The 14,168-nt window shown below is 38.1% G+C and overlaps 1 protein-coding gene across 1 annotated transcript in view; it reads left to right on the top strand.

Annotated features, from left to right (window-relative positions):
• Window positions 1-14,168, top strand: part of LOC124607185 (nuclear pore complex protein Nup50) — a 41,275-nt gene that overhangs the window by 3,279 nt on the left and 23,828 nt on the right. The window contains exon 3 of the mRNA XM_047139405.1: window positions 3,196-3,917. Coding sequence (XP_046995361.1) covers window positions 3,196-3,917 — 722 coding nt within the window. The remainder of the gene's footprint in view (window positions 1-3,195; window positions 3,918-14,168) is intronic.

Here is a 14,168-nt window from a genome sequence, read left to right as displayed (position 1 = left end):
TATTCGCATTGCCTGGATATAATGTGAAAGAATATTCCTGCAAGTGTGGGATGGTCTAATGTGTCTTGCCACGACTGATAGATTTATTGGGCAGTTTCAGTCTAGTCAGATTGTCAGAAAAAAGCCTATACCTGCAAAAATAGGGAAGAATTTATTTATTTATTTGACTTGTTCACATGATTGGAAAGATTGGCAAGCCAAGTTTTGCCAACAAAAATTTATGTTGGTTAAACTTTCTGTAGCCGAAAAACGTTGAAAATTTTGGACTTTTCAGTTGTTTTTTTTTTTTTTTCCAGAAGATGCTCTTTTCGTGCACTCCTAGCACTTTGGGATCTAGTTACTTTTGAAAAGGGCACAAAATTGTCTATGGATTTAATTACAAAAACTTTATTTCTACACCCAATACCAAGGGCACTACAGTCTGTCAAAAAAATCAATTTTTCAAACTTCACGCAAAATGCCAAGGGACCATGTTTCTGAGCTCTTTTACTTCAGTTTCCATTTATATAGTAGAAATGCATTATATGTTATGTTATACATTGGAATCGAATATCTCACTTATCACAATCTCCCCCCCCCCCCCCCCAAAAAAAAGGGAGAAAATGTGCATTTCTCTTGCTTGTGAGTTTTCATGGCCATGTTAATTTATTTCATCCCTCTTGACTGCAATTAGCACACACTTGCACAGGAAGCTTGGCTCAAAACATTTCATTCTGGTTTTGTCCGCCCTTGGCTTCGCAGCATCTTACACTGAATCAGCCCTATTACAAGTATCTTTCATCCTTCAGCTTAACAACGAAAGAAACAGTGACATGTTTTGCCAATTTATGTATGACAATGCAGATTTCAATGTAAACACTCAAGATGGACCTGGTACTTTCTATGCACTGATAGACATAATGTGTGTTACTCCCTGTAATACATTTCTTCCTGAGAAAAGTATTGGAAAAGTTGAAATGTCCTCCCTCAGCTCAAGTTGGTAGTGAAGCTGGAAATCTTGATTGACAGACATTCTACAGAACACAAGTTGTGAGTAACATGCAGGACATTAGTGCAGAAATTGAATCATACTGTGAAGTGAGCGGTGTAACTTAGAACAAAACATAAACTGAAGTAGTTGTCACATTGATCGATATGATATGAACTTGGAAAAACTTGCTTGATTGGTTTTCACTACTGCTTCCCTTCACTGAAAGTGATTTTATAATTTCCGTCATCAGTGTGGAGAATTGAAAGTGTTACATGCATCACAAATAGGGAGTGAAAGGATGAAAAGAATTATTGATTACAGTTACCAGCATGTAAAGTTCCATAGAAAATAAAAAGTTGTGACTCTCCTTCCTGCCGTCAATATTATAAAACATGAGAACACTAAAGTTACTCCGGTTTGTCCAAAAGATTTGTTTAATGGAAAGAGAATTAAAAGCACTTCTGTAATATGAACTAGCTACTTGAAAAAGCCCTGTGAAAAGCAACAAAATCTTCTTTCTATTACATTTTGGTCCCAGTGAAGGATGTGGACTTTGGCACTGAATAAATTTTTTATCGCTGGTGGATGGTACCTTGTACACAAAGTAACTTGGCCTCAAAATGTTTCCTTCAAATCAGTAGTCCAAAGTTACATTTATTACTTGCAGTGACATTTTTTATCTTCATTTGCAATTGTATTTGATGGGTAACCATGTGAGGGAGAGCAATGTAGCACAGTTTGTTGAGAGGATGCATAGATGTAGAAAACATTCTTCGGTTAAGTTGTAGTTGAATCATAGATGGTAAACTAAGTCCCCGAGACGAGTTTTGTACAACGAATGAAAAAATCACTTGACCACACATCTTAAAAAGGAATCTCTAGAGTTTAGCATTGAGGTGGACTCAGCACAAGATGATGCTGACATTATGGTTGTAATATCTGCCATTTCAAGAACTGATGATTGAGGAAGTGTGGTCAAAGTGGGAGAAGTTTCTGACCTTGTGTACGACTGGTTTAGGACAACCCAGATTAGACACATTTGGAGGTCTCTTCCATGTGAATACATTGAAAACTTGGTTTCAAGTGTGCCTCGGAGATGCCAAGCAGTTATCAACACTGTAGTTGACTGGATGTAGTATGAATTATATAATTCATTTTTCTTTTGTTCATATATGATATATGTATATATTTTAGTTTGTTGTCAAATATATCTTTCTACTGATAAAACCCAACCACAACCTTACTTAACAAACTGTTAACTTGGTTTCACTTAGACCTGTTATACGCTATGACTTCACTGTCACCTCGAATTTGACATTAGTAGATATAACATTTTTGTCAACTTCAATGTACACACACCCTCCTGTGGTGCCTAATCTGTCTTTTTGATATACATTCCGTGAATCACTAAATATCTTGGAGCTTTCTACTTTGGGTTCCAGCCAGCTCTCAGTCCCCAGTATAATTTGATCGTGATAAGCTTACAGAATCACGAACCACCAGATTGCACATGGAGTAATTGAATACCGCAGAGTGAGATGTTCAATTCCAGTATGTAATGTAATTTGTTTTCTTTTAAAAAGGAAATATATACCAAAGTGCTAAGAGGATAAGAAACTGAGATTTTTGAAAAAAACTGAAAAAAGTGTGAAATTTTCAGTTACCCCCCCCCCCCCCCCCTCCCTCCCTCCCCTACAGAAAGTTCAGCGGCCGACATAAATTTAGTTTGCAAAACTTGGTTTTCCAATTTTTCCAACCATATGAATGAGTTAAAAAAACAAAATATTCTACCCCACCTTTTGCAAGTAAAATCTGCTATTTGACTGGACTATTTGTTCCATATTAAATCCTTGCGTGCTTCGTCTTTTGTGCAGATTATAGTAGCCATCTTCCACGTACTTAAATGTACATCAAAGTCTTCCATCTTTAGTGCAGGTGTATAGGTTAGTTTGTACTCACGGTAGTGGTGTTGCTGGATCCACATTTCCCATCTACAGCATGTATCAAATGCTTTCGCAACAAGTTCTGTAGTGGTGTGTATTGCTGCTTGTCGGTATTTTAGCCTTTTGGATGTAGTACTTGGGATATAGGCATGCTTTCTACCATTTGAGTTAAAGGTAGAGAGAGATTTTTACTCTAATGTGATTCGTCAAAATCATGTCAATAGCTATCAATTCTTACGATGCTTGGAAAACTTTTATATCAAGCCATCACTTCTGTTTCAGGGTGAGACAAAAAGTGTGTTTGCAAACTTCAGTGGATTTAAAATGCCTACCAGTACAAGTACAGTCACCTTCAATTTCGGCAGTGGCGGAACAGCAGCAGCTGACAGAAGTTCATCATCAAAAGAATCTTCCAGTGCTCCTATACAACAAAAAAATGGAGTTTTGAAAGGAAGTTCAAATGAAATGTCTACTAGAAAGGACGCTGAAGGTAAAAATGATATGGACAGATACACAAAGAAACCAAAGGAATTTTATGCAGATTTGAGGGCACTTAATGAATGTGTGTCAAAGTGGATAAAAATGCATGTGGAAAGAAATTCATGTTGTATACTTACACCAGTGTTCAAAGACTATGAAAGACATCTCAGTGACCTAGAAGACAAGTATACAACATCAAAAAATGTTGATACAGAACCATCCAAGAAAGAAACATGGAGTATACCTGCAGCACCTAAAGACATTAAAAGTGTTGCACAAGAATCATTTAATTTTTCTTTTGGATTAAAAAGTTCTGGAGACAAATTCAGTTCAAGTGGCTATTTTTCGACACCTCCTATAACAAAGACATTGGACAACAAAAATGTCCAGGAAGAGCCCTCTAAGACTCCAAGCAGCTCTGTTCTGTCTCCATTTAACCAGAAACTTGTGTCCCCAACACAGGCTTCAACATTGTCTTCTTCTGAAGAGAAGAATAAGCCACCATTGCAGTTTTCCTTTGGCAGGTATGATTCTGATTCACAAATTTATGAATGATATTCATGATGATTATTTGTAATTTTATTGTAAGAATAAACAAAATAAGGAAAGAGTCTAAAGTCTAGATCAAGGCCAGCATGTGTTGGCGGTGTTTCTGTACTGCTCATAGGTTGACATTGCTCAGTGACCCATAGCCATTGGCATGTTACCTTCATGCAACCAACAAGACACAAGGAAAGAGGCAGTGAATCGGAAACCATTCTCTTCACCCTTTTCACAAATATTTGATTGTTTGTTTAGAATATGTCATAAATTGTGGGGCTGTGGCTTCACTGTGCACCAATAACAGGTTTAAATTGCTGTGTTGAAATGGACAGTAATTAAATATATAATCTTGGTTGTCACAAATATTTTATCATTTACTCTGAATGTGTTAGAGATTGTTGTATATTGACACGGAAATATTGTATTATACCTTTGTCTCTTGCTTCGAAACATGTCAGCTGCTCTCTTATTGGCTGAATAGAACAGCAGCTAACACACCCTCATTGTTCCCATCATACCCCTTGGTGAGCATTGACAATACTGCTGCACGAAACATGTAAATACGCCACTGGGCCTGATCTAGACTGACTGGCAAAGCCAGTGGGTATGATGTGTTCAGAAAAAAATCGGTTACTTTTTGAACATTTAAAGCAGTTATTTCAGCTTTATATCATGTACCACAAAATATCTTTACTCAGGGTTGCCACAAGTTCTGGAAATTATGGAATATCTGTGAATTTCAAATGACTCAGGGAAATGTGAAAAGAAAACTGGAAAATCTCATTTTTGTCTCGTGTCAGTAGATAAAATGATCTGTTTTACTGAGATGTCAAGCATCAGTACTGGCTGGGTGCTGCTGAGTACATGCGCTGCTTCCCTACTTACTCATTCCTACTGTTTCTCCCCTTCCTACCACTCCCCTCTGCTTGCAGTCAGCACTGCCACCACTTCTTGCCTCTAGCCTAGCAGCTGCCAACAAGAGGCAAGGAGGTGTGAGCAGTGGTTGGTTTGGATGTGGTTCTCGGAGACCGTAGACGCAGCAGCTGGAGACAGTGTGTGTGTGTGTGTGTGTGTGTGTGTGTGTGTGTGTGTGTGCGCCCTTGTTTTCTGACAAAGTCTATTGCTGTAAATTTAGTTGTGACAGTGTGCTTGTCTTATCTATGTGCCTGTCTGTGGCTCAGTGGTCATCTTTACGGTGAGTTGCTACCCATCGTCATCAACATTATTATTATTATTATTATTATTATTATTATTATTACTTTTTTTGTCTCAGACGTTATGTCTGGTGAAAAATGGAAAGTGACGCAGATCTTGATCAAGCGTGACTTCCTTTTTAACTGTACAGTATATGTTACATTGTATTTAGGAACTTTCGGGTAATTGAACATGTATCAATAATTACAGATTTCTGTAGTTGTATATATACGGTTCGATGTAGCTGTATTGCGTTGATGTATTGGTGGATATTGTGTGGTATGACTCCTGTAGTTGATAGTATAATTGGTATGATGTCAAATTTATCCTGATGCCACATGTCTTTGGCTTCCTCAGCCAGTTGGATGTATTTTTCAATTTTTTCTCCTGTTTTCTTCTGTATATTTGTTGTATTGGATATGGATATTTCGATTAGTTGTGTTAATTTCTTCTTCTTATTGGTGAGTATGATGTCAGGTTTGTTATGTGGTGTTGTTTTATCTGTTATAATGGTTCTGTTCCAGTATAATTTCTATTCATCATTCCCCAGTACATTTTGTAGTGCATACTTGTATGTGGGAACGTGTTGTTTTATTAGTTTATGTTGTATGGCAAGTTGTTGAAGTATTATTTTTGCTACATTGTCATGTCTTCTGGGGTATTCTGTATTTGCTAGTATTGTACATCCGCTTGTTATGTGATCTACTGTTTCTATTTGTTGTTTGCAAAGTCTGCACTTATCTGTTGTGGTATTGGGATCTTTAATAATATGCTTGCTGTAATATCTGATGTTTATTGTTTGATCCTGTATTGCAATCATGAATCCTTCCATCTCACTGTATATATTGCCTTTTCTTAGCCATGTGTTGGATGCGTCTTGATCAATGTGTGGCTGTGTTAGATGATACGGGTGCTTGCCATGTAGGGTTTTCTTTTTCCAATTTACTTTCTTCGTATCTGTTGACGTTATGTGATCTGAAGGGTTGTTGATGTGGTTATGAAATTGCAATGGTGTAGCCGATGTATTTATATGAGTGATTGCTTTGTGTATTTTGCTAGTTTCTGCTCGTTCTATGTAAAGAATTTTCTTAAATTGTCTACCTGTCCATAATGTAGGTTTTTTATGTCAGTAAATCCCCTTCCTCCTTCCTTTCTGCTTAATGTGAATCTTTCTGTTGCTCAATGTATGTGATGTATTCTATATTTGTGGCATTGTGACCGTGTAAGTGTATTGAGTGCTTCTAGGTCTGTGTTACTCCATTTCACTACTACAAATGAGTAGGTCAATATTGGTATAGCATAGGTATTTATAGCTTTTGTCTTGTTTCTTACTGTCAATTCTGTTTTCAGTATTTTTGTTAGTCTTTGTCTATATTTTTCTTTTAGTTCTTCTTTATAATTTGTATTATCTATTCCTATTTTTTGTCTGTATCCTAGATATTTATAGGCATCTGTTTTTTCCATCGCTTCTATGCAGTCGCTGTGGTTATCCAATATGTAATCTTCTTGTTTAGTGTGTTTTCCCTTGACTAACCCTGCCTGCTGGATCTAGTCTCATCGAACTGCCCACAAGCTGAGTATGTTTGTTTGTGGTGTAATGTGGCGGATATTCGTGATTTATCCACAGGCCCGGGATAGCGGTGCTTCTCAACAGGCCAGAGGCCAAGGGGGATGGATTTCAGGAATTACAACTGGCTGGCCAGAAGTACATTGTACAGTGCGATGTTTTATAGACATTTTATTTGTTCTAGTAGATTTTGGCACTTTCAAAAGTAGTTTTTTATATTAGAAAGTATGGACGATAGGAAGAAGAAAATTGTGGCAGTCGCAGTTGGTTTGTATGCTGTGTATTCATATATTTCTGAAAGAAAAACCGCATAGTACCTGTAAAATAATAGACATAACACTGTGGGTAATAACCTACAATAAAGAATAAAGCAGAACCGTCATTTTATTGGTGGCCACTTATTGAGTTGGTTATACACCTGTTCTCCGCATTATACACTTTTTCAAGAGGCCTACTTTTGCCTTGAGGTTAATTGTGAAATCAGTGAATCTATTTTAAATGTCTTGCGACTCCAAAGAAATGCATATTTTATCACCAAATGTGTTTCATTTTTATTGAAATAAAATGACATCAGTCATCGTAATGAAACACACATACCATTTGGCTTGCTTTCTCCATCTAAAACAGTTCATTTACAAAAGATGTTGATGTTAATACTTCAGATGTTTGCACACATTAGAAAACACTGCCTGCTTGCAAGTTTTTCTTTACATATTTCCTTGTTTGGCATTATTGCTTCTTGTACCCTAGCTGCAAAGACAGATTTAAAATATCTTCAGTTATTATGAAGCAGCTATGGACAATATGGTCACACAAACAAATTTTTTTTTTCTGAAACTTCATTTCATATTTTTGTAATATAGTTTTTGATAACAGCACTGTGGTCCACAGTTGGAATACTGTCTAGAAAATTTTCATTCACCTCTTAGTACAATTTTATGTTTTTCAGTATGGTCATTGGTCCAGCCCCTTCATTATATTTGTAGCAATTAAAACTTGCTGTCTCATGAGAACCACACAGTCAGGAGTGGTGAGTTTCGAGTAACAGCTACATTTCGTTTGTTTCCTTGTTAAAATTTACTTTCTTTGGCAAAACAATGTGGAGTTTGGGTAATGCCACCTTGCTAACATCCTAATGCACTTGCAGTTATCACAGAATCCTGAAGCATTGGTTTATTAAAAGTTGATAACTTATCTTGTTGCAAATTGTTGCAAAGCCACACTAATTCTCATTTTAGCAGGTATTGGAGTTTTAAAAAAATTACAGCATTCCACTACATAAGTCTGCAGTTACTCACGTAACATGGTAAACAAGAAAATTCTACGTGCTTATCATGTAGAAAAATACTCAGATATTTCCGTGCTATCATTTGCCAAAATCTCGTTTCGATAACTCAGACTGTTTGAGGCATGGGGGATGCTGTGAGTATTTTATTCTCACATTCTGCAGGTAGAGTCTCAAAACCGGGCCTCGACAAACACTCAGGCAGTGGCTGCAGGTATCAAAGAATCTGCTGGAAATATCTGTGGTTCCTCAGGAAAATTCGTTTCTTGTGTGGCACCTCGCCTTCAAAGGCACACCAGCTTTTGACTGTTGCAGGAGTGTTATAAACAAACAACTTTCTGTCCTCAGTCATGTGGCAGCTCCCACAATGTTCTAGTAGTGTATCATGGTGAAACCAAGCAAGGTGAAATTCAGTGCTGAATGGCCGAATGATTGGAAGTTTGAGGGCATCAAGACACACAAGACGTCAGTATTCCAGGTGTATCACACTGTATGCAGCAAGTATTGTGCTCTCAGCAACACGGGGAAGATGAATGTGATCAGCCGTGTGGAAGGAGCTAAGCACTTCAAGGCAGTCATGGCGGTCAAGAAGACAGTGGATACTCATCAATCTTCGGTAAGTAAAGTGCTAAGACTATTAAATGATGCGTGGACTCTTAAAGGCTGCACAGCATCTTACTGACCTTAATGGGATTTTATCTTCAACGACTGCATTTCGTTTTTCCCCGCTGCTGTTTTGGTGCTGTGTTAGGCCATTAAAAGAGTATTCCAACAATATTTTAAAATGTAAAGGAAGAGAATGGGAACGTCAGGTGAGATGGGAAATCTTGCCAACGGAGTGGCACTCAAAAGTGACAGACTCACTTAGGCATTTTCGACATACCCTTGTGCAGCTTGATGTAACCTATCCTTTTCTAATATCAAGTTTTGGCATTCATTATGGAAACTTGCCACTAGCTTTCCATTGAAGAGGGAGGACCAGCAGGGTACACTTTGCTGCCTTCCTTTCCCACTGTTTCTGCTCCTCTTTGCCTCCTTTTTAGATAAGGGGGTGATTAATGTTGTCTGCATCATGCGTGCATTCTGAAGCTGGACACAACCAACTATTGACAACCACTGTTCTTTCTCTAATAGTCCGTACCTGCCAACTCTCCTGATTTAGGCGGGAGACTTAGATTTTCAGCTTTTCTCCAATCTCCCAATTATTCCACTATTTCTCCCAATTTTTAGGTAATGGTGGCGAAGACAGTTGTTTTAAATATCCATTGTTTCGGTTTTTGGCCAGTTGTAGAAAATCCCTTGCTAATTAGTCTTTTAATTCATGTACTCCTCAGAGTTCGTACAAATCAGAAAGTCACATATGACATGTAATAAATTGTACTTTTTCCTCTTTTCTGTGCATTTTGTAGAATGCATGCTCATATTGCTCAGTTTTGTGCTCCATGTGGACTTGCGTTTTGTGTGTTGCCACTATTCCAGCGCTGCCAAGTTAGTGGTTTTCCCACTAAATCTCGTGGTTTTGAGTGCCTGTCTAGTGGCTAGTGGGAATTACGGGAGATTTTAAACATATTAGGACGGTCTTACAGTAAAATTACTTCTAAAATGTCTTGATCCATTGAATACATAGAAAACAACACTATTTAATTTATAAATGTCTACTAGCTCTTGAATTTATATAACGTAAATATTTATAATGTCCGCCCCCGGTAGCTGAGTGGTCAGCGCTGCAAAACGTCAATCCTAAGGACCAGGGTTCAATTCCCAGCTGGGTTGGAGATTTTCTCCGCTCAGGGACTGGGTGTTGTGTTGTCCTAATCATCATCTCATCCCCATCGATGCACAAGTTGCCGAAGTGGTGTCAAATTGAAAGACTCGTACCTGGTGAACATTCTACCTGACAGGAGGCCCTAGTCACACGACATTTATTTATTTATGTATTTATAATAAATGGTATTCTATCTTCGTTCCAGTATTGTCATGTGTTCTAGTATTGATAAATCTGCACCTGCATACATTGTGCATACCTATAGCACCTGCATTAATGTGGTGTTTTTGTTTTTTTTTTCATAAATGGATATTATTTTAGCACTAAACGTGGGTATTGTAAAGGCACAGTAAGCCCAGAAATGTTATGCTGAATGGCTTTGCGATAGTAAATTTGCAAACTGGTCTGAAAGAATTTTTGGCGTTGACACAAGAGCATCTTCTAAATTATGTCATAGTACTTTGTTAGCATCTTATGCTGACACATAAGCCATAGTGGCACAAAAAACACAAGACAGCTGCAGCACCTTAAACAAAAATATCTTCGAAAACCATGAAAGAATCTGTAAAATTGAATCAAGCTGAGGGTTCCCTTCCATTTTTTGCCTTTATGTGATGTGAGTTGTATGTGAGTAAATTCAAACAATGATGTTGCCAGAAAACTTCAGATACATAGAAAAAAGTGTAGTGTCGTTATGAAACATGTACTAAGGCCCTGTTTTGTGGAAAATATGCGACAGGATATCGGTGACAGCATGTACAACATTGTAATCGAGGAATCAACAGTCATCAGCGTGAACAAATTTGTAGGAATGACAGCAATATATTACTTTGCTGCAACCAATGCACTCATTTCAACAATTTTTTAAATCCGCCAATCTTAAACATTTTCATTTTGTTTTCTGGGAGCAATATTACAACAGTTTCCATGCATTATTATGTCAAGGAAAAATCCTTGTTTGCATTTTATAATCTTTGTCTACATGACTAGCTTGCAATTCACACTTAAGTGCCTGACACAGGGTTCATCGTAGCATTTTAGATTATTTTTTTACCATTCTGCCTTGATTATCGCACAGGAAAAACGAACACCTAAATATTTCCATTCACACTCTGATTTATTTTGTTATGATGATACTGGTGATTGAAATTTCATATATAGTTCTCATCACAACAAATAACACTTTTGTTTTAATGATTACCACACCAGCTGGTGTATCATTTTTGTGACGCTCCCTCCCCTATCCTGCGATAATACAGAACGAGCTGCTCTTTTTTGGACTTCTTTGATGATCTCCATCAATCCTATCTGGTAAGGATCCCAGCAATACTCTAGCAGAGGGCAGACAAGTTTACTGTAGACGGTCTCTTTAGTTGATTTGCTGCATCTTCTAAGTGTCGTGCCAACAAAGTGCTGTCTTTGGTTCACCTTCCCCACATGTTATCTATATGGTCTTTCCAATTAAAGTTGTTCATAATTGTAATTCCTAGGTATTTAATTGAATTGACAGCCTTGAGGTTCGTGTGATTTATCTTGTAACTGAAATTGATGGATTTCTTTTAGTACTCCGTGGATGACCTCACGCTTTTCTTTATTTACCATGCAGATATCTTGTCTTTGCTGATGTGACATTTTTATATCACATGGTGGAAAAAGCAGTGTTCCAAACCACAGAGAAAATGTTAAGTAATTATGTACATCATTTACAATTTGCCAATTAATTGGACTGACTACGCGAGTGACCTGTTCAGGAAAATGTTACCAAATAGCAATGTTGTGAAAAAATACAGCTTTGCAGGAACAAGAACTGTTACAATCATAGGAGAAATGGTCAAAGAAACATCCCAACGTGTTACTGCTGTTGAACTACACTACAGATAACGGATATGGAATTGATGCTTTGGTTAGTTCCAGTGTTTTTATTTGTATTTTTATAGCCATTATACAACTTTTTGAATTCACATGAAAAGACTCACATCAGTTGTCTCAGTGCTAGGCTGAAAATGAGCCGCAATTTTCTATCATTTGTGCCCCCTGATTTTTTTTTTTTTAAACTGTATCTCCTGACTTTTGAATTTTAAAGATTGGAAGGTATGTAGTATCACAAGGATCATGTCATTGTTCTTATTTGTGGATATTTGATTGTTTTCAGGGTGCTGATACTTCCAGATATTGCTCCTTGTCACCTGACAAGATAACTGGGCATAATGAAGATGCTGCCTTGACATTTGATAAGATCAGTGACTGGTGAATCTGGAAGCTCGCAGTTCGCGGTCGGTTTGTCAATCTCCTAGCTATTGCAGTGCAGCATCACCTCCACCACTGCCACTAATGCTGCGTCAACTAGCAGTTGACGCACTGCTTTAACAGTGCATGGGCTAGCAGCCGTATTTCAAACTACCTGATTCAGGGTGATGTTACCAGTGTGGAAATATTATGGACTTCGCAGGCTGTCAAAAATCATGTGTTCTCTTCTACTACAGGAAAGCAGACTGCTGTGTTTCCAGTCATGATCCCTAACAATAACGTAGCTAGTAAGATGCAACTTGGGCGGACCAAGACATTATACAGTATTGTTCATGGGTTAGCTCCGCATTTTAGGAAAAATATTCGTGAACATCTTGATGGGGACGTTCTTTTTGTAATCTTATTTGATGAGAGACTTAACAAGGTGGCTGAGTTGTGGCAAATGAATATTGCACAAAGTTAGCAGACAATTTGAAATGTACTATTTTTCATCTGCGTTTCATACCACTGCTGCTGATATGTTGGATGGTTTTAAGAGGAGACTTCTGATCTGAATCTTACCAACATGCTTCACTTATCAGTGATTGGACCTAGTGTCAATCAGGCATTGTTGAAGGATTTTTGTCTTTATCTGAAGAGTATTCATGGGGATAGTGCATCGGCTTTTATTGTTATGGGATCTTGTGGTCTTCATGCAATTCATCAGATTTTTCAAGAACACAGCCTGAAAGGCTGGGGTGTTGTACCTTTTCTGACTTTGCTTTATAATGTGTTGAAGAACGTACCTGCAAGAAGAACTGATTATAAAAGGTTTAATAAATGTAAAAATCCACCCTTCCCTAAAAAAATTTTGCTCCATGTGCTGGATGGAAGACAAGGATGCAGTTGACCAGGGTGTAAAATTCATCCCCTTTCTAAAGACTTCTGCGGGGAAAGTAAAGGAGTACGAGATTAAAATAGATACTTACAGCTGGACAGCGATGTTGAAATATCTTGAAGATCCTCTGCTGCTGTCTAAAATATCTTTTTTTTTAGCTTTGTTTTGGTGCACCTTTTGTGTACAATGCTTTGTCAACTCTGCTTGCTGATGTAATGTCTCAGTTGTTCAGGCTGAAGTACGAAATCAGTGTATGATGTAAAACTTAATTATAAAGCTGGTCTTATTCCTGCAGTAGACATGAATTGTCTGATCTCAGAAAAGTAGAAGTGCTTACCAAAGATATTTTAACTTTCAGGACTGAGTGCAGGGACTTCTGATCGAAATGTACTCAGACCTCCTCCTAAACTCACCTTTGAAATACGGTGTTTGTAGATAATAAGCTTTTGTGATCCAGTTGTGATATACAACAGCCCAAGAACTAGCAGGGCTAGAATCTTGAATGCCTTGTAGAAATTATCTTCAGAAAATTGGACAAGTACTAAGGACTGTGACAAAGTTGAGAAATAATTCGTTCTACTTCTTAGCAATGAGATATTTTTGAATCTTGATCTCTGTGCAAACTACAGGAGGACTGAGACGAGTATCGATCACTTTTGGAGAGATTTATTGAATGGTGATATCATGTAACCGTGGTCTAGGGGTAGCGTCTCTGATTCATAATCAAAAACGTTTTCGGTCCCGGGTTCAATCCCCGCCACTGCCTAAATTTTGACAAATAATCAGCATTGGCGGCTGAAGACTTCCGGCATAAGAAGTCAGCCTCATTCTGCCAACGGCCTTGTCAAAGAGGGCGGAGGAGCGGATAAAGGTTCAGGGCACTCTCCTGTCCTAGGGGTGGGGAAATTGCCCCTAAAGGCGGAAGAATCAGCAATGATCAACGACATGAGGATGCAGAAGGCAATGGAAACCACTGCATTAAAGACACGTAAAGTGTATCCACAGGACATGTGGCCTGTAATTGAAGAAGTGTCATGATGATCTCTCCATTGGCAAAAGAGTCCGGAATAGTCCCCCATTCGGATCTCCGGGAGGGGACTGCCAAGGGGGAGGTTACCATGAGAAAAAGATTGAATAATCAATGAAAGGATAACATTCTACGAGTTGGGGCGTGGAATGTCAGAAGCTTGAACGTGGTAGGGAAACTAGAAAATCTGAAAAGGGAAATGCAAAGGCTCAATCTAGATATAGTAGGGGTCAGTGAAGTGAAGTGGAAGGAAGACAAGGATTTCTGGTC

This window comes from Schistocerca americana, chromosome 3 (assembly GCF_021461395.2).
Source record: "Schistocerca americana isolate TAMUIC-IGC-003095 chromosome 3, iqSchAmer2.1, whole genome shotgun sequence".
Classification (NCBI taxonomy): Eukaryota; Metazoa; Arthropoda; class Insecta; order Orthoptera; family Acrididae; genus Schistocerca; species Schistocerca americana.
This window is presented reverse-complemented; position numbering and strand designations above follow the sequence as displayed.